The sequence below is a fragment of the Dipodomys merriami genome, unplaced genomic scaffold, assembly GCF_024711535.1.
Source record: "Dipodomys merriami isolate MVZ:Mamm:240054 unplaced genomic scaffold, mDipMer1.0.p SCAF_1, whole genome shotgun sequence".
In the NCBI taxonomy this organism is placed as follows: Eukaryota; Metazoa; Chordata; class Mammalia; order Rodentia; family Heteromyidae; genus Dipodomys; species Dipodomys merriami.
Genome location: NW_027202270.1, coordinates 45,978,045 through 45,999,737, shown reverse-complemented (window position 1 = coordinate 45,999,737; position 21,693 = coordinate 45,978,045). Strand labels below are relative to the sequence as shown.

The following is a 21,693-nucleotide window of genomic DNA, read 5'->3' as shown; positions in this document are numbered from 1 at the left end:
TATGCATTCATTCACTCAACCTTATTTTGTCCTCTCTAATATCCTAAGGATACAGCAATGAATGAGATTAAAATCCCTGCCTCATGGAAGAAGTTAAGACAATGGGAGACAATTATGGCTCATGTCTGTATTCCTAGCTACTCAGAAGGCTCAGACCTGAGAATTGAGATTCAAAATCAGACAAATCCCCAATTCTTATTTCCAATTATCTAACAAAAAGCCAGAAGTGGAGATGTGGCTCAAGTGGGTAAAGAGCCAACCTTGAGCAAAACAGTTAACAAAAGGTGCAAGGCCCTAAATTCAAGACCCTCCAAAAAAATAATAACAAATAATACGTATGTAACTTAATACAGCTAATGTCAGATGGTAAGAGGTACTTTTAAAGAAGAAGGAGGAGGAGGAAGAGGAGGAGGAGGAAAGAAAAGAAATCATCAAAGAATGAGAGAAGATGGACTATAAGCAAAGATTTGCAGGAGGTAAAACAAATAAGACATGCAGAGCCAAGAGCATTCAAGAAGAGAGAAGGAAGTACAGAGGCCTGGAAACACTCATCGTGTTAGGGCAACGGTGCCTGGAGCATGTGAGCAGGGGAAAAGAAAAGGAGGAGGGGTCTGGGAGGTAGTGTAGAAGCCAGACAGGGAGAATCTTGTAGGACTTGGATTTATGAAATGAGAAAGTAGAGATGCACCACTAGGGTTCCTCTTCAACCTGCAAAGGAAGATATTCACCTACAATCAGCTCCTTTAGGATCTGTCTCTGCTGGAGAAAGCCCCAGCCATGTCCAGTGACTGAGCAAGGCCATTTCAACCTGAATCAAGACAGCCAGCTCTTATTCCACAGCCTCAACTAGATTGCCCAATGTCTTATCACAGTTCAAGTTTTCTTCTGCCAGTCCTCTTTACTCTCTTTCCTTGCACAGGCATTGACATTAATGAATGTCTTATACTTCACTTACACTCTCAGTGTCTGCTTCTGGACCACTCAACTGGTATGTAACAGAAGCCAATGGAGCTTTTTTTGTTTGTTGGTTTTGTTTCGTTGGTTGGTTGTGGGGCGTGAACTCTGGGCCTGGGCGCTGTCCCTCAGCTCTTCAGCTCAAGGCAAGCACTCTAGCTCTTGAGCCAGCCACTTCCAGTTTTTGGTGGTTAACTGGAGATAAGAGTCTCATGGACCTTCCTGCCCAGGCTGGCCTTGAACTGTGACCCTCAGATCATAGTCTCAGCCTCCTGAGTAGCTAGGATTACAGACGTGAGCCTCTGGAGCAGCTGCCAATGGAGTTTTAAAGCAGTGAAAGGTTGTGATGTTAGAAGAGGCTTTCTATAGTTACCAGTGGAAGCAGACAGAAAGAAAGAGAGAAGAGGATGACCATCAGAACATATTACAATAATCCAGACAAGACATAGTGGTCACTTGGACCATACAATGGAGGTAAAATTGGTTTAAAATATTAATTAATTAATTAATTAATTGATTAAAAATTTTAAAAATACGTTTTTATAAGATTGGACTCAGCTGGGCACTGGTGGCTCATGCCTATAATCCTAGGTACTCAGGAAACTGAGATCTGAGGATCACAGTTTGAAGCCAGCCTGGACAGAAAAGTCCCTGTGAGACTCTTATCTCTAACTACTAACTACTCAAACTAACCACTCAAAAACTGGAAGTGGCACTGTGGCTCAAAGTGGTAGAGCTCTAGTCTTGAGCAAAAGAGCTCAGGAACAGATCCCAGGCCCTGAGTTCAAGCCCCCCAAATGATAAAAATAAATAAAACAGATTTGACTGTGTATTTTCAAGATTGACCTTTTTTGTTGTTGGTGGTAGTAGTTTATTATCCTTTTCTTTTCCTTCATTCTATTTTTTTCTTTTATTTTTCTTTCTTTGTTGTTTTGCTGTTGTTTAGTTGGTTGGTATTTAGGAGTACAGTGGGTTGAACTCAGGGGCCTCCAGCTTGTTGACCAGGCATTCTATCTTTTGAACCACATCCACGGCCTTTTTTGTGTGGGGGGCAGGCAGGATTTCACAATATGCAGCCCAGATTAGTCTTGAACTTTGTGATCCTCTTGTCTCTGCCTCTGAAGTGCTAAGATTACACGTGTGCATCACCACACCCAACTCTAACATTGGGATTTTCCGGTGGATTAGATATTGGGGTTGAAAAGAAAAAGAAGAGTCAACACAGAATCAAAGGTTTGGAGCCTGAGTGGGATTGGAGCAGCCATCACTGAGATAAGGAATTCCGCATAGAAAGCAGATTTAGGGCTTTAGTGGAGATCAGGAGTCCAACTCTGAATCTGTTAAGTTTAAGGGGACTATCAGACAATTAAGTGGATATGTCAAGTGGGTAGCTTGACAGTGGTCTGGACTAGATTCCTAAATTTGAAATTTCTCACCATATTGATAGTATTTAAAGCCAGGGGACTGAATGAAGTCACCAAAGAAGTCGAGCATTTACAGCAGAAAACAGGTTAGGGAGATAGAAACAGGCAAAGGATTCCAAGGAGATAATAAGGAGGGGCCAACAAGAAAGGAAGGAAGGCAGAAAGAAAGGTAGTTTCTTGGAAACCAGATGAACTGTTTCATGAAACAGGACAGGATACACTATGTCGAGTCAAGCTGACTAGCTAAATAAGACCAAAGCTAGTCTAGCACTTGCCTACATTTGCCTGTTCTGTACAAGGCCCAGAGTGCAGTTCCCAGCACCACAAAAATATAAAGAGAACAGACATGAACATGAATCCTTGGACTCAACAACATGGAGGTCATTAGAGACTTTGATAAAAAGTCAAAAAAATCCTGAAATCCTGAAGAGCATTGATTGAGGAAAAATTGGAGGCAAAGGACAGCGGATATTGCCAAGCCTATCAACATGTTACTGTAGGCTAGCAAAGTGGCTTAATGGTAGAGTGCTTGCCTAGTATGCATGAAGCCCTGGGTTCGATTCCTCAGTACCACAGAAACAGAAAAGCCAGAAGTGGTGCTGTGGCTCAAGCACCAGGACACTCTCTGTCTCTGACTCTGTCTCTGTCTCTGTCTCTCCCTCTCTCTCTCTCTCTCTCTCTCTCTCTCTCTCTCTCCCTCTCTCCCTCTCTCTCTCTCTCTCTTTCTCTCTCTCTCTCTCTCTCTCTCTCTCTCACACACACACACACCCACACACATACACACACAAAGTTACTATAAAGAAGACTAGAAAAACTGTGCTGGTACCTAAAAGGGAGAAAGAGGGGATTTTGTAAAACACAGAGGAAACATACTGGGAGATAGGGAAGATAGAATCTAGAATATGAGCGAGTTTTGAATATAAGAGCATGGCCAAGTTCTTCTAGAACACTGAAGAAAGACAGACTGCAGTGAAGGACACATGATGCTGGTAGTCATGAGAGCTTATAGTCCTCTCTTCAATGTTTCTATTTGCACCTCTATAAAAGAAAAATCAATATCTAAGCAGAACTTCTTAGAAATTCGAGGAGAAACGGGGAAGCAGGAAACTGAATGGACTAGTGTGGAAGCAAATCCAAAAATGACTGTTTGTTGCTACTACTCGGGCTTGAACTAAGTGCTTCACATTCTCACTTGGCTTTTTTACTCAATACCAGTGCTCTACCACTTGAGCCACAACTCTACTTACTGCTTTTTGCTGGTTAATTGGAGATAGATCTTGCAGACTTTCCAATCTCGGCTGGCTTCCAGCCTCAATCCACGCATCTTAGCCTCCTGAGTAGCTAGGATTACAGGTCATTGGTGGCTGCTGGCTTTCATTTCATGAATTTCAAGTGAGGAAAGTCAGAATACTTAGCATAGTTTTTTATATTGTTTAGCCACTCTGTGGAAAAACATTGCAGATGAGTATTAACCAAGAGTTTTACAGAGCACAATATGTAAGTTAAAGGAGCCAAGTTGCTGAAAATAGGAAGTAATTTTAACAATAGGCCATAAAATATAAGCTGAGGAAGTAAATAAATGATTAGAAGGATGGTGAAGGGGTAATAGGATCAGGGGAGTTTAAGTCCCAGGGAGGTCAACAGAGATTAAGTTTAGGGTATAAAGGAAATGAGGTAGAGAGTTTTGCAATACACTCATTCCAACTATAAACTAGCTCTAGAAGCTAGTGATAAATTCCTGACTCGGGTAAGAAAGGTAGAAGACCTTCAATAGTCATAACCCCCTAAAGTGCAAAGAAGGCTTCAAGGATGTCTAGAGAAAGAGCAAAATCTACAAAAGACACGATCAGCGATAGAGCTTTAGGATCTATCGTCGCCAGAAGAGATGAGCAGGAACAGGCTACAGCTTCTTGCCATCCTGAGATTAGAAAGCGACTGATTTTTCCTTGTAACTTCCCTATATAAAAGGAAGACAAAATTGGACACTTGAAGGCAAAATTTGACTCAGTCACAGGAAGGAATGCAGTGATGTCAGTTCATCTCCATTTATAAACCAAAAACATGAGAGGGGCTACCCAGAATTGGTTGTTCCCAAACTATGCACCCTCTGGGAGCTCTTCAAAATATAGATTACCATACTCTTGACTTAGTACGTATGGGTTTTGGCCTAAGAATTTATATACTTTATAAAACTCCCCAGGTAATTATTGACTATCCCAAGTTTGGAAAGCCGACTGACAGTCATCCAAGGATGTTAGAAATTGTAACATTCCAAGTTATTATGGTGAAACAATGCTTTTAAGAACCAAACTGAACCCTTTGTAAAGCTGAATCCCCCAGATACGATCAAGGAAACGTGTAGCCCTATTTGCCCTGGCAGCCATATTACAATCCTATGGAAAACTACACTGAAACAAAGCTGAAATTCTGCAAGGAGAAGGGAGTCAAGAAAAATACAAAGAAAGAAGGGAACTGGAAACCCTGACTGTACCTCACCTGAACTCCACTTGCCTTCAGGATTTTGCACTTTCATGGGCCAAGAAATAGCCTGTATTGTTTAAGCCAATTTGAGTTGGGTTTTCTATTTCTTGTTTCTTGAAACAAAAAGGGTCCTCCACACTCTTCCCTACATTAAAATTAAACCAGTGTCAAAGTATAGGCTAGCTTTGTTAACTCCCCTTTAACAAGTTTAAATTGTGGGTACAATTGATATATTTCATATATATTATTTCAATTTTTTGATTAGCTTTTTTCTTTGAGATAGGGTCACAGTAACCCAGGCTGATCGTGAACTCATGATCCTCTTGCTTCAGTCTCTTGAGTGCTGGGATTACAGATGTGAACTACTACTCCTGGTATAAAATATTTCCATTCTTAAAATCGAACAGAATTTAAGTATTTCCTTTAGCAATGAAGGATTTAAATTTTTTCAGACTTTACTGAGAAAAGTTTCTCCAAGCTGAGTTGAAAAACCAAAGATTTGGATCCGAAGTGGTATGTCTATCTCTGACACCATGACAGGATATTTCCATATTTTTATGTGAAAATACCAAAAAAATTATTTTTTTTTTACCAGACCTGGGTCTTGAAGTCAGGTCTGTGTCTGAGCCTCTTTGTGATCAAGGTCAGCACTCTACCACCTGAGCCACACCACTTCCTGCCCAGGCTGGCTTCAAACTGTGATCCTCAAATTTCACCGCCTTAGTAGCTAAGATTATAGTGCCAAGCACCAAAATATATATATAATATAACAAAATTGTAGCTACAGTCCTCTTCCTTTTTTTCTTTTCAGGATTCCTAAATACCCATTAGGCCCTCAAAAATAGATATACTGTCACCAAATATATTTCAATAGATAAGTGAATAAAAGCTTATTTTCAAAGTTTAGAGGAATTATGTGTTATTGGCTGAGACTATATAAACCTAAAAGAAGCAATAAAGCTTATATCCTTGGCAACAGTGGCTTAATTTTTTTAATGCATAGGATAGGAATTACATTTCCTACTTTTATTCATTTCTGTTTCCTATAACCTTGGGGTCAAGTATGATCTGACAGCTAATGACCAAAAGTATTGAGATTTCAACATGAAACTTCATATTGTCTATTCTGTCATCTTCTGAGAGAGGAGACATATTTCTTTCATCACATGTCATGCTATACTACACCAGAGGTGAGCAAATATAAATTAACCATCCTATTTTAGGAATGATAATGGTTCCATTTTCTCAGCACCTGTTATTAGAAACAAGATTTAAATTAAAGAAGAACAAAGTAATCATTGGCATAGAATGCATTTTTTTCTGATATTCTGAATTAATTCAGTAAAGGATGAAAGAAACCTGTTCTACCATTAATGGAAGATTAAGTCCTAGATATGCTCCTAGATGTGCTCCATAGAAGCATCTTAACCTGTCTCCAAACTTTCTCTTCTTTACCTCTTTATCTCAGTCTCTAGGCAAAGATCAAGCACTTGGGAAAGGGACAAAATATTAGACACATAAACAAGGGAATCAAGTAAGTTAGAAAAGGAGCAAAGGGCCATGCGCTGGTGGCTCATGCCTCTAATCCTAGCTACTCAGGAGGCTGAGATCTGAGGAACATGGTTCAAAGCCAGCCTAGGCAGAAAAGTCCATGAGACTCTTATCTCCAATAAACCACTAGAAAACTGGAAGTGGCACTGTGGCTCAAGTGGAGAGCACTTGCCTGGAGCTGAAGAGCTCAGGGACAGTACTCAGGCCCAGAGTTCAAGCCCCACGACTGACAAAAAGAAAAAAAAAAGGAATAAAGTTCTAGGTGTCGCAGAAAAATGATATGGACTCAAGAGCTCCTGCTCCTGATTTCTCTCAGTTCATTTTCTAGAACTTGCCTATTTATCACAAAGACCTACTTCAAATAAGAAACCTTTAGGCTCCAAATAAATCTTCTATTAATCCTTCCATTTCCTCTTCTAAATTTAAGGTTGCACAATGCTGCCATTAACACAGATCAACCACGTCTTTTTATCTTCATGTGTCTAGTACTTTACTCCCTGTAATTCATTGAATTATTCCAGGATTGCCGATCTTGAGAAATTCCCCTTCCTCTCATAATGCTGAGTTGTCAAGAAATTATTTAGGGGGCTGGGAAGGTGGCTCAATGGTACAGTGCCTATCTAGCAAGTGCAAGATCCTGAATTCAAATCTTAGTACCACCAAATACAGGTCTATTTAGCAAACATATACAAGGACTTCTATGGAACATTTAAGATACCAAAGAAACGTTCTTGACATTTTAAAACCACTAACTTGATCATTTATAAGAAGTCCAAAATTTTGATCTTGAAACTTGTTAAATTTTTCTCATGCCAGTGACATAGTATATGGGTTCTGTCTAAAATCAAGAGCAAAGTGGGATTCCAGACTCCTCTGGGGGTTCACACCCTCCTCTGCCTTTCTGTAGTACTGGAACTACTGCTCACCAGCACACTGTAGAAACTCAGTACTAGAAAAGGCTTTGGAATATTCAAGATGGTAGTATACATTCCTCAAGATCAAAAAGTAGGATATAGCAGTGCCTCAGGCTATAACCCTAGCTATCCTTGAAGATGAGATCTGATAATCCTGGCCAGAATCTACACAGCAGGAAAGTCCAGAAGAGTCTTATCTCCAACTCCTCACCAAAAAGCCAGAAGTGGAGTTGAGGCTAAAGTACTAGCCTTGAGCAAAAAAGCTCAGGGACAGCTCCCGGGCGCTGAGTTCAAGCTCCAGGACTGGGGGGGGGGGGGGGGGGGGGCGCGTGAGGAAAGTAGGATATAATTCATTTCCCTCATTCTAAAATAGGGCTCCATAGTTAGTTCCTTTTTAGTCGTTCAATGTTCATGCAAACAGAATCTCTTTCAATTTATTATCGTTTGTAGGCTGAGAATTTAGGTCAGAGTAGAAAGCTTGCCTCTCATTCATAAGGGCCTGGATTTTATCCCCAAAACTACAATAACTAGTTTAAATAAATAAAATCTTTTGTAATCACCCTTTACTTTCTAGTTACCCTGATCTAGGTACTAGCACTTAACAGGCACCCCAAAGTCAATGTAACAATATGATTTTAGTAACACAGGATATACATGTAGGCTCTTGACATCAATGTTTTTTAAACTTCAATGAAAATATATAATAAAATGTTTATGACTACGTGCATAGAGAACATGGACAGTGATTAACCACCATCTACTAATTACCTTGAAGAAGATAAAGCCTAATTCTCCAGCGGTGTATACTAAAAACCCCAAAGTTCTTCAGGAATGGCCCATCAATTTGAAAAGTGGATAGAGGGCATGGTCTTTGAGGTTGGAAAAGGGTATAATCTCTGGTAGTTGGTCTATAAGGCAAATTCCAGACCTAGCTGAAAGCATTGGCATGTGACTAGATTGACCTATCACAGAATTCCTCTTAGGCCTGAGATAAGAAGCACATCCAATTTTTTTTAAGGATTCGCCAAGATCATCTACTACTTGACATACTTTACCTCATCTGATAAGTCAGGATCACCAGAAAGGAATCTAGACATCTGCCAGAACAAGGACAGAGAGGACATTCAGAGGACACGTCTGAATGTGAGCCACTGCGTGGACTAGGAATGAGAGACTCAGAATTCGATTTTACTTCTACTTCAGACTTTATACCCTTGGCAAGGTATTCAATCCTTTTCCCTTTCAGAGCGTTCAGGCCTTCCCAGAAGTTAACTTCCGCAGAATTAACTGATGATCTTAAAATAACAGACTCAGACAAACTGATATCTAAGTTTCTATTACCGTTTCTATTAAAAGGGACAGTGATTGAAGGGAACAGAAAAATAGAAGGCAACTCTGAAATAGAAAGCATCAGAGTGGTCCTAGAGATGCTCAGGGTCAAGAATGCCACATGTTTACATTGTTCCCATAGTCCTTTTTATACAGAAAGTCCACTCCAAGATGTGATCATGATAAACCTTATTGCTACTCCGTAAACACATAACCAAAATGTTATTAGATCAAAAAATGTAACTTTAAGGTCAATACTAATTTCTTGAAAACAAAATCAAGAGTACATTCTGAATTCCTCAAAGACCTGCTAGTAAAAAAAAGTGCTTGACGAAGACTTCTAAGTACCTTTGAAATATGAACAGCAAGCAAAAGGCTAAGCTACTGTCAGTGTCCATAAAGATAATTAAAACAGCAACTAGCTAATTTTGCTGTATATATGCCTCCCACCAGGCTAAGTACTTGACATAATTCATGTCTTTATACTCATAAAATGTCCTGGGATATCTTTATGTCAATTGTATCATTAAAAATTTGATCCATGCCAGGAGCAAGTGGCTCAGGCCTACTCAGGGTGCTGAGATCTGAGGATCATGCTTTGAAGCCAATCCAAGCAGGAAACAAGAAGTGTTTTTTTTTTCTTTTCAGTTTGTCTTGTTTGTTCATTCATCTGTTTTTGTGGGGGTTAAGGGGTATAGAAATGAGGAACAAAGGATGAACAAATTCAGCAGTGGTACTTACTAGATACTGTGTTGAAAATGAACTGAACAACTTGTAGGGGAGGGGTGTATTGGAAGGGAAAAACTAGGAGAGAGTGAAGGAAGGAGGTGACAGTGTCCAGAAAGAAATATACTCATAACCTGACCTATGAAATGGTAACCCCTCTGTACATCATCTTTATAATAATAAAAAATTAATAAATAATCAAAAGAACACTTGCAGGGTACCGGTGGCTCACACCTGTAGTCTTAGTCATTGAGGAATCTGAGATCTGAGGATCGCAGTTCAGAGCCAGACCTGTCAGGAAAACCTATGAGACTCTTACCTTCAATTAAAGTGCCCAGGCCCTGAGTTCAAGCCCCATGACAAACCAAAAAAATAAGCCAAATTTTATTAAAAACATTTGCAATTTCATCATATTTTACTTCATAGGATAAGTAAAAGATCTCATCATACCACACTGAGACATACAGATACCATATGTGGATTTAGGTTTTTGAAGGGTCTCAGAAAAAAAAAAAAAAAAAAGCTGGGCACCAGTGGCTCATGTTTGTAATCCTACCTACTCAGAGGCTAAGATCACAGTTCAAACCCAGCCTGGACAGGAAAGTTTATGAGACTCTTATCTCCAATTAACCACCAAAAAGCCAGACATGGAACTGTGGCTCCAGTGGTAAAGTATCAGCCCTGAGTGAAAAAGCTAAGGTACAGTGCCCAAGGTCCTGAATTCAAGCCATATTGTCACACACACACACACACACACACACACACACACAACACACAGAGTTTCTGAAAAAATATGCAGTTAAGCAGCAAGTAATTTACCTTATATTTCTGATGTGTGTGTGTGAAAAAGAGAGAGAGAGAGAGAGAGAGAGAGAGAGAGCTACACTATGTAGCAGTTACATTAAGGACTCTAGGGTTAGAATTCCTTAGGCTTCTCAGACCTCTGCCATTTTCTGGCTGTATGACCTGGATAAAATATTCTGTACCTCTGCTTTTCCTATCTGTAAAATTGGCATAAGAGTACTTGCTTCAGAAAAGTTCTCAATAAACCATTAAATTGAAATATGTTGTAGAACAAATTAAAAACCATATAAAATACTTGCATCTACAGATGTCCCTGTGTCACCTAAACATACATTCTTTCCCCGGGTTAATGGTCCAGTTACTAAATAACCTGTAGGCTAGTCTTGGTGGTTTACATCCAGAGATATTCCATTCTTTTTTTTTGGGGGGGGGGTCCAGTCATGGGGCCTGGGCACTGTCCCTCAGCTCTTCAGCTCAAGGCTAGCGCTCTACCACTTGAGCCACAGCGCCACTTCCGGCTTTTTTTTTTTTGCTTATGTGGTGCTGAGGAATCGAACCCAGGGCCTCATGCATGCAAGGCAAGCGCTCTACCACTGAGCCACCTTCCTAGCCCCCCAGAGATATCCCATTCTATGTAATAATTTGTAATAACATGGATGGTAATAATGGCATAGCATACCCTTTCAACATGGCAGGTCCCATGTGTTTAATCTTCATAATATCCCTTTGACGTGAGTTCTTTCTCCCTCCTGCCCCAACAGAAATGTCAGGTTGCCCATGTTACTACGCAAGTGAGTCTTTTCCATATAAGGTAAACTACCTGCTACATAAACAGCTATCTTTTTTTTCAGAAACTTATTTTTTTGGTTGCAGTTCTTGGGTTTGAACTCAGGGCTTAGGCACTGCCCCTTAGGTTTTTCACTCAAGGCTAGCACTTTACTGCTTGAGCCACAGTTCCACATCTGTCTTGCAAGATTTTCTTTTTCCAAGTGACAGAAACATTCTAGATACAGGTATATAATGTGCTAAATATGACCAGGATTTTGCAGATAGATATTAAGATCTGGGTGGTTTACAGACATATAGACCCCTAGCACTGGGCGACCCCCACCAATAACATAACCCTCTCTCCGTGTTTCCAGCACTAAGGAAAGGTGCTCCAAGAAACCCTGCCATCCCCCACAACACCCGCCCCCCTTCCCGACAGTCAGAGTTTGTTGGCCTTTCCTGAACTTCCCAGGAAGTCTGAAATGGGTGCTGCTAGGAGTTGCCGTATAATTACTTACTTGATTCCCTGTAAGGCGCTTACGCTAAGAATTGAGAAAGAAAGCAGATTAACCATTTGAATACATGGCACCTCGGCCCATCCACAAGCCTTCCCCTCTCTTCTCCACAAGCCCAGACTTCCACCATCCACCACCACCACCACCACCACCACCACCCCAGTCAAGCCCAATGTGTGATCCAGGGAAATCAATTTATTGCTTTGGCTAATCCTGCAACAATAGGGGTTTCATTTTTATTGTCGGGCAATTAAGTTGTTCGACGGGAAAGAGCAGGAGGGGAAAGGGGGGACTCCTCCGTCCCCACAGACAGATTAGTCACCGCGGTGGCAGCAGCGTCCTCTCTGTCTGTCTGGTGGTGGGTCACACGCAGCTCCCGGCCGCTACCTAGCAACGCAAAGCCAGGGAGAGAGCCCGCAGGTTCCTGCGCCCGGCCCATTCATCCCGGGCCTCTCCCGGTCTCGAGCGCGCGCCGGGTCTCTCTCTCTCTCTCTCTCTCTCTCTCTCTCTCTCTCTCTCTCTCTCTCTCTCTCTCTCTCTCTCTCTCTCTCTCTCTCTCTCTCTCTCTCTCTCTCCCCTCTCTCCTCTCTTTCTATCCCCCCTCGCTCGCTCCCTCGCTCTGTCTCTGTCCATCTCTTTCTCTCTCCTCTCCCTCTCTCTCCCCTTCCCTCCCTCCCTTCCTCCTCCCCTCCCTCCCCCTTCCTCTCTCCCTCTCACCCGCTCACTCGCTCTTTCCTGCTCTTCCCCTCTTTCTCACTCTCTCCATTCCTTTCTACTTAGTTGAAGATTGTCTTTCCCTTTCTTGCAGGCTCCCCCCCCCCCCGCTTGTTCCTCTCTGTCCCTCTCGTCTGTTTCTGTAAAAACCGTCTCCGACAACGTGAAAGAGAGCTTAAAGTCACACTAGAAACTTTCTGCATTCGAACTCCCAAACTCTGGCGGAGCAAACGGGCCCCATTCATCAACACAAAAGCCTCCACTCCGGGGTGGAAAGGAAAACCCTTCGAGAAAAAGTCTCCGGTCTATCAGCAGCTCTCTGAACCAATCCCATCTCCTGGCCTTATCTGGGCTGGCAAAGGATCTGTGTCGTGAGATGCGGTCTCTTGGGGGTCACCGAGAGACCAAGTTTCGCCGGAGGTGGGAGGGGTGCGCGGCGCCCGCGCCCGGGCGCGCCAGCCGACGTGCCGGCGGGGCGCTGCAGGTGGAGCGCTGCGCTGCGGCCACGCGGAGGAACGGAGCGCCGGGCCGGGCCCGCGGGCCGCCGGCCGCCGGCCGAGGCTGCAGCCCTGCGCGGGAAGCTCCGCGTCTTCCGGGTTCCAGCCCACAGGGCTTTCCGTAAAGGGTCGGAACAAGCCCGCGTGGGGACAAAGACGCGATTCTCCGTGGGGTGCGCTGTCACGCAATCGCACGGGATTGCGTTTCCAAATTGGAGACTGCTGGGTTCCCGGGCGGACGCAGAAGGGGCGCTGCTGACCTCCGCTCACGGGGCCGCCAGAGCGCTTCTGCGGGGGGCAGCTCCCACGCCACCGCCCCACGCTGCCCTCGCTCGCTCTCCGCAGGCCCGTGGACTCAACCCCCACCGGGCGCGCTGCGCGCAGGGCGCCGGCCACTGGTCGCTTACCTTGGCCTCGGACCGGCACTAGGCTGGCGGCCAGCGCCAGCAGCAGCGTACCAGCCACCGCCGCCGCCCGGCGCTCCATCACCACGACCGTGCCCGGCCTCGCCGTTCCTTCCCCGGGAGGTGGGCGCGCGCGCCGCACACAGACCAGGCAGCGTCTCCACTCCCGGCGACTCCTTCCCGTCCGTGCTGCAGCTCCCTCCTAGTGGCGAAAAGGCTGCCCCGACGCCTGAGGCATCCCGTTTTCTAGCAGCGCCAGTCCCCACCCTCCAGACGGTGCATAAAGCCCTTTAGACCCGACCGCCCCGGAACTAGCATGCGGGAATCCAGCGGGGCAGGCCCCCTGCCGCCTGGCCCGCCCCCTGCACTTCGCCGCGCGGGGAGGAGTGGGCACCCGAACACATGCGCGCTCACACGCGCGCCCTCCACACGCGCGCACACTTGTGCGTGCAATGCTACAAGAGCACACGCTCCTCCCCGGCACACACACTGACATTCTCCCACGCTCACTCACGCGTGCACACACACACACACACTCCTCATTCACCCACATTCCAGCCTCATGGAAATCTTGACTGGCAGGCGCGCGCGGCCCTCGGCTCTCCGCAGAATTTGTCCCCAAACAGAAGTGGGCCGGGCAATCCACGTGAAATCTCCCACCGACACACTCGTACAAACCAAGTGAGCCGTGGGAAGGAATGCAGAAAGGAAACGTCAAGCGTAGAGGCGGGGAGGAGGAACAGATGGAAAAAGGAAAGACAAGACAGAAGGAAAGAAGAAGAGAGAGGAGACAAGGTTGGGAGCGCAGGATTTCTCGGGCTGGAGAAATCTGTCCCGTTCATTCCCTGTCTTGGCTCTTTTGAGCCCCTGCTTTTCCTAATCGAGTTCAGACTGCTTGGTTGGGTGGTGTTTTTTCCAAGTTGGAGAGGTGTTTGGAACATTGAGGAAGAGACGAGGTTTCACTTGCTTAGCTTTCCGTAAGAGGCACATCTACAGGTGTCATGGCTAGATCGCGCTTCTTAAACGTGTTATTGTAAGAAATAAAAGTTTCAAAAATTAAAGCACGAGCGTCTCTGTGGCGCCAGTGCTCAAAGTGGTTTAAAGTTAGCGGCGGGTCCCTTCTTTGGAGACTTGTTGCGCGGGCTGGCCGAGACGGACTCCCCAGAGTGTGCGGCTGATCGTCCCCTCACACGAGTCCCCGCGCGCTGGGGAAAACCGAGGGCTGCTAGGAGCTCTATAGGAGCCCGAGGTCCCAGAATATTCCGCCCCTGCCCCTGAAAGCGAGCCTCAGTCTGGGAGGGAGAGTCCTGCAGTCACAAACCCAACCTCCTCCTCCTCCTCCTCCTCCTCCTCCTCCTCCTCCTCCTCCTCCTCCTCCTCCTCCTCCTCCTCCTCCTCCTCCTCCTCCTCCTCCTCCTCCTCCTCCTCCTCCTCCTCCTCCTCCTCCTCCTCCTCCTCCTCCTCCTCCTCCTCCTCCTCCCCCCCCACCCCCCACCCCCAGCTCAGTCAGCTGGGCTGTGACGCGTGGAGGCGGCAAACCTACACCCACGTGGTCCCCGGACCAGGTCCCACTACCCACCCCCCTCTTCATGGGACACCACCTGCCAGTTACTAGAACCCCTCTGTCCCGATCACCCACAGTCTGGGACTCAGAGGGCTCCAAACATCCAGACTGTGTGGCTTTGATGGGCTTTAGTTTGTAGGGACAGGTGTTTCTTTGGGAAAACGAGAGAGAGAGAGAGAGAGAGAGAGAGAGAGAGAGAGAGAGAGAGAGAGAGAGAGAGAGAGAGAGAGAGAGAGAGAGAGCTGACTTTAAAAAAAAGAACATGATGTGGAAGGACTTTTGAGGGGGGGGGGCGCGATCCAGAGTTGTGTGACCTGGCCACAGGCACTGGAACCCTTCCTTGCCTCCTGCTGTGCGGCGCCGAGAAGGGGGAGGGCTGGGGACCCGAGGGTTGGAGGGAGCTGGGGAGGGAAGAGGACGGCCTGGGTGGGAGGAGGGGAGCGGTGAGGGGGCCGACGCTGCACTCCAGTGATTTATGCGGGCTCCAGGCGGCCAGGGGCCAGGGCGATGGTACGAGACCGCGCCGGGGTCAGGCTGAACCAATGCCCACTGGGGCCAAGCTGCAGAATCACTGGGCGTCCCTGCACCTCCGAGTTACAAAGAAGCCGCCAGGCCCAGGAAGTGCGCGCCAGCCCTGGGCCGGCAGGTGGGAAGAGAGGACCGCGTGTGCAAGAGGGGCTGGGCTTGGTCGGTGCGCGGTGTGGGTGCGCAGGCGCGAGCGTGCATTTGTGTGTGTGTGTGTGTGCGTGTGTGTGAATGTGTGTGTGTGTCCTTTCACTGTAGCAGTCGGGGCTACAAACATTCCTTTCTGCACTGAAGGGTTTTCCTCATTGTTGTTGTCTTTGTGCTCCAGTGTTGCCAACTTACTGGAATTCCTGACGAGGTTGCACAGCGGGGCTCAGTCTGAGCGTGTGAGCCAGCTGCGTTTGTGTATGGGGCCGACCCCACGGTTAATCCCAGAATAACGCAGAAGGGGGAAAAGGGGAGAAAAGAGGAGATCAGAAGAGGGTGGGGATAGAGGACCACTAAGAGTGTGATCCATCCTTAGCACTCTTTATCACACACACACACACACACACACACACACACACACGATTAAAACAGAACATTTTCTCAAAGTGATCCCAAATCCGTGGCTCTTGTTAACACCCCATACACGTATTTTATTTAGATTGAGCATCTAGATTTGAGAGGATTAAGTCTATGGACCAACATCTGAGAAAACCCAAACCAAGGGAGCTGTCATTTAGGCCAGCATCGTTAAGTCACTCTGTAATACAAACGTATAATTGCATGGTGTTTCCTCTTTCTCTCTCCATACACACATATTAAAGAACAGTCAACCAAAAGGAACAAGAGAACATGAGACAAAGTTAAATTCTTTGTAGCAATTTGTGTTAATCAGCTCCCTTGATAAATTTTTCTCACCTATATTATTTAACCTCCTCATCTCAACATCAAATTACTGGAAATACTTTTTGTTGTTGTTGTTACAGTACTAGAAATTGAAGCCAGGGAATTACATTTGACAATCTACCACTTGAGTAACACACCCAAGTCCTTTGGTTATTATTTTGTTTTTTAAATAGGTCTGTCTAATTTTGCTCAAACTAGCCTCAAACTTATCATTTAGATCAGTTGAGGTGACAGACTTCTGCCACCAAAACCTTTTGTGTCTGTCATGAACAAGTTTCACGCTTCCTATAGTGGCCATAAAGCGATAAAAATCTCCATGTGTTTGTTTTAATAATCCAACCCTGATTTTCCTCCTGAGTGCTATACACCCAACTGTCCAAAGCTCAGCTCTGATCTAGTGTCCCTATACCTCTATCTTAGCAGCTGGAGCCTGAACTGCAAAGCTTCTGGGTCTCAGGAAGGAGCACCACCATCCACTCCAGATGCCAAACCTGAAACATGACTCCTCACTCTTTTTCTCTACAACCACATGCAACCAGCATGAGATTCTGTGATTCACTGCTTCAGATCTACCCACTTTTCTCAACCTTATTGTCAGTTACCAATCTCTCTCACCAGAATAATGAATCCTCAGGTCAATTTTAGCCTGCTATCTATTTTCCATTCAGCAACCAGATGATTCAAAGTGATGTCTGTCACTTATATCTGGGAAATCCTAGATAAGTCTCTCCATTACAAAGTTATGAAACCAAGGCTAAGAATTATTTTCAAATGTGATAGAACAGAATAGAAAGCAAAATAACCTTCATGTGAAAAACATATGTATTGTTTCATAAAACTATTATTTCCATGAGTTCATATATATGGTAATATGTATCACCATGTAAAATACGTTTCTGTCTTTTTTCTTCATTCTTTTTTTGGGGCACTATTGGGTATTGAACTCAGGGCATCAAATGCGTTAGGCAGGTACTTTATTATTTGAATCATACCTTCAGCCCCTTTCAAAATATATCTCTCATACATATTTCAGGCAAAAGAGTTTGAGGTATCTTTACTTAAAAAAAAAGAGAGAAGAGCCAGGCACTGGTGGCTCATACCATAATACTAGCTACTCTGGAGGCTGAGATCTGAGGATCGTGGTTCAAAGCCAGCCTGGGCAGGAAAAGCCATGAAACACTTATCTCCAATAAACCATCAGAAATCCAGAAGTGGTGCTGTGGCTCAAGTGGTAGAACGCTAGCCTTGAGCTGAAGAGCTGAGGGACAATGCTCAGACCCAGAGTTCAAGCCCCATGACGGACCAAAAAAGAGAGAGAGAGAAGAGTAATGTGTGAGAGAGAGAGAGAGAAAGAGAGAGAGAGTATTGGGGCTCAAACTGAGACCCTCACTCTCTCACTTGGCTTTTTTGCTCATGGCTGGCATTTTACCACTTGAACCATACTCCACTTTCAGCTTTTTGCTAGTTAATTGAAAATAAGAGTCTCACAGACTTTTTGTCTGGACTGGCTTTCAACTGTGATCCTCATGTCTTTTAAGTACCTAGGATTCTAAGTATGAGCCACCAACACCCAGCTAAAGAAGAATGATAAGTAGTGAAACTTGGCAAGTGTTTTAATAGGTTCTATTTCTGCTTAATCATGGTAAAAATAACAAATCAAAAGAAAACCACCATTGAAAATATAGTTGATGGTGAAGATACAGTATAGACAAACATGGCTGTCCCTACAGATGATGGAAAGGGGCTAGACAAAAAACCCAGGAGACGCCAAAGAACCACTAAGTCACCATGCTGCTAACAGTCCCTAGCAAGTGCACAGTGCAGCCAGCTTCAGATCTGCTCTCAGGTGCAAACATCTCCACAATCCCTCCATCTTTACCCAAGTCTCAAGCTACATCCACCAGAGCGTTTCAATGACTGCAAACAACTGAACAAAGAAGTTCTGGACTGTCAGACCTGGAAAGATCACAGAAGGAAAATTAAAAAGTGACAAGTACAATGAAAAAATTAAAGAATATAATAAATGATACAGATCCTGAGAAACAGAATGCATCATGCCATAGAGGACCACATAGGAAGGCAGAAGTTGCAAAAGGGAGAAATCACAATACATGTCTTTACAGTACTTTCCATGGGCGGGGACAGACATGGCAGAGTCAGCAGAATTACGGTAGACTAAATTTGTATTTGAAAAACAGGCAGGAAAGGGGTGAACAAATGCAGCAGTAATACTCACTAGACACTGTTGAAAACCAACTATACAACTTGTGAGTGGAGATGAGAGGGGAAAATGGAGAGAGCAAGGGAAGGGGTGATATTGTCCAAAAAGAAATGTACTTTTTACTTGACTTATGTAATATAACTCCTCTGTATATCACCTTTATAATAACAATTAAAAATTAAATTAAAAAATAAAAAAACAGGCAAGAAGTCAAGGTAAAGTGATGCAAGTATGTTAGCAGATCCAGAACGAGGTGTGCCTAATACCTGTAAGTGGGGTGGATGTTAAAACATTACCCTATGGAAGCCAGAAAAATGATCAACACAATAGACACTACATTGACCAAGGAGCCAAAGGTAGCTTAACGAAGTGAATAAAAGACAAATTGACATCATCTGCCTCCTACTATGACACACACAGCAATGGGCCCAGGTACCTTTCTGTGATATTCCTGATAGGCATGCACAATCTAAATAGGCATAGTGCTATAAGCTTATATAGTTCCAAGACTCAGGAAACTGAAACAAAAACATTGAAGTTCAAAGCCAAACTTAGTGTTTTTTTTATTTTATTTTTGTTTTTTGTAGGTTGTGGGGCTTGAACTCTGGGACTGGGCACTGTCCCTGAGATCTTCAGCCCAAGGCTAGCACTCTACCACTTGAGCCACAGTACCACTTCCAGGTTTTTGAGTGGCTATTGGAGATAAGAGTCTCACAGACGTTCCTGCCCAGGTTGGTTTTGAACCACAATCCTCAGATCTCAGCCTCCTGAGTAACTAGGATTACAGGCATGAGCCACCAAGGCCCAGCTTCCTTTTTTTTAGACTTGAAGAAAAAAGATACATAATCTAAACCTAATTATGAAAAAAAATCAAGCTGGACACTACTGGCTCATGCCTGAAATTCTAGCTGCTCAGGAGGCTGAGATCTGAGGAACACAGTTCAAAGCCAGCCCACACAGAAAAAAATCCATGAGACTCTTACCTCCATTTAACTACCAGAAGTGGAACTCTGAGCAAAAGAGCTTAGGGACAGCACCCAGGCACTGAGTTCAAGCCCCACCACAGGAAAAAATAAAATAAAAGCCAGGTGCCAGTGGCTCACACTTGTAATCCTAACTACTGACTACTGAGGAGGCTTAGAGGTGAGGATTGAAGTTCAAAGCCAGCTGGGGCAGGTAAGTCCATGAGACCTTTACCTCCAATAAACTACCAGAAAACTGGAAGTATTGCTGTGCACAAGAGGTAGAGCACTAGCCTTGAGCTGAGGAGCTGAGGGACAGCGCCCAGATCCAGAGTTCAAGCCCCACAACCAACAACTATAACAACAACAACAAAATCAGACAAACCTATCTTTTCTCATTTTATAGAACATCCAAACTGAGGGACATTCCGGGAAATAGCCAACTTATATTCTTCAAAAATGGTTGTAAAAGCCAGGAACTCGTGCCTCATGCTTGTAATCCTAGCTGCTCAGGAGGCTGAAATCTGAGGATCACAGTTCAAAGCAAGTGCAACAATACATTGATTTGATGCATACATAGAAATATTACAATAATCCCCTGTACATCAAATGTATGCTAATAAAAATATATAGATGCAAAAACAACAACAACAAAAGCTATCTGTCAGAGACTCTTTTATCTCTAATTACCAAAATGCTGGAAGTAGAGCTATGGCTCAGGGGTAGAGCACCAGCCTTTACACAAAAGCTAAGGGACAACACCCAGGTCTTGAGTTGGCCTCAAGTATGGCCTCAGTCTGGCACACACACACACACATTAAAAAAAAAAAAGATTGTAAATGACAAAGAAAGGCTTGAGAAAGTGCTTAGAGATATCACAACTCCACACAACACATAATCCTGAGGTAGGTCTTGCAATAGGGGTTAAAAATAACCCTAAAGGATATTATCAGAAATCAAAGATGTCCCCAGGGCTCTCTACTTCCCTCAGCCCAGCACTCCTGACTTTCCCTGGCCTTCCATCACTATAGCCAAAACCATATTGTTGTAATCATTTAGCAGATTGCATCACTTTCCTGATTATAACTCTTCAATATTTTCCCATTGTTTTCTACAATAAATTCCAAAAAATTTCTGCTCAGATCTGAGCCCCTGTATGACCTGTTCCTTGTCTACCTCCCACACCTCACGTGACAGTTCATCCATACTTCACAGGGTTCTGCAAATGTACTATCTTCATCTCCAGCCTTAAAGCCATTAATTAAGAGCCCTAACCAAGAGAGATAGGTTCATAGTTTGCATAACTGCTGGTAGCTCTCCAGGTTTTAGTTTATAACCAAGTGGATCCTTACAAAAGTCCTCCTCTTGCTTCAGTGAGCTTGAGTGGATTTGTGCCCCTTGTAAAATACACCCAGGCTGAATCCAAAAAAAGTTCCAAAAATGGCCAAGGTATGGAGACACACATCTGTAATTCTATCATTTGGGAGGCCTATGAAGGAAGAGAACCATCTCAAAACCAGTCAGACACTGGTAGCTCACTCAAGAGGCTGAGGTCTGAGGACCACAGTTCAAAGCCAGCCAGGGTAGGAAAGCCAAAAGCCCTTGAGACTTTTATCTTCAATTCACTACCAGAAAAGTAGAAAAATGGAGCTGTGGCTCAAGTGTTAGAGCAACAACCTTGAGCAAAGAAGCTCAAGGACAGCACCCAGGCCATGAGTTCAAGCCATGGGACCAGCACACACCACCCTGAGTCAAGTAGCAAGACCTTTTCTCAAAACAGCCAAACAACAACAACAAAAGTACCAACAAAAAAGAACTCAGGCTTGCAGGGCACTGGTGGCTCAGACCTGTAATCCTAGCTACTCAGGAGGCTGAGATCTGAGGATCACAGTTCAAAGCCAGCCAAGGCAGGAAAGTCTGTGAGAGTCTTATGTCTAATCAACCATGAGAAAACCAGAAGTAGCACTCAAAGTGGTAAAGCACTAGCCTTGAGCAAAAGAGCTTAAGCCTGGGTTCAAGCCCTCACAACTGACAAGAAAATAAAAAAGGCTTAACATGTCCGAAACCTTGGATTCAATCCCTAACAACAACAGCAACAACTAAGAGTGTCTAAAGAGAAGACATCATAGGTAGCTCATCTACTAACAGCCAAAGAATTTCTGGCATTGTTTGCCTAGTTACTTTCAACTTGTCAGTTTCAGAAACAGTCCTGAGCTATTAGTTAGCTGCATGTTCCTGGTGGATTATCAGGGCTAAGAAAACCTCACCAATACCTAAAGGGACAGCCTTCTACTAGCCATAATTTCTGCACCAAAAATGAAAACTGTAGGTCTAATATGACAACTGAACCTTCTTGATTTGTGAATGAAGTCATAGGAAAAATCTTGGCAAAGATTTAGGGAAACAGCAGCAACTAACAAGTCTCACTGATTGAAAATAAGTTGAATAA

At 44.4% G+C, this 21,693-nt stretch overlaps 1 protein-coding gene across 1 annotated transcript in view; it reads right to left on the bottom strand.

Annotated features, from left to right (window-relative positions):
• Lrp2 (LDL receptor related protein 2) overlaps nt 1-13,279 on the bottom strand; it is a 196,126-nt gene extending 182,847 nt beyond the window's left edge. The window contains exon 1 of the mRNA XM_070021406.1: nt 13,085-13,279. Within this exon, the coding sequence (XP_069877507.1) occupies nt 13,085-13,163 (79 nt within the window). The 5' untranslated portion in view covers nt 13,164-13,279. The remainder of the gene's footprint in view (nt 1-13,084) is intronic.
• Nucleotides 13,280-21,693: the final 8,414 nt, after the last annotated feature.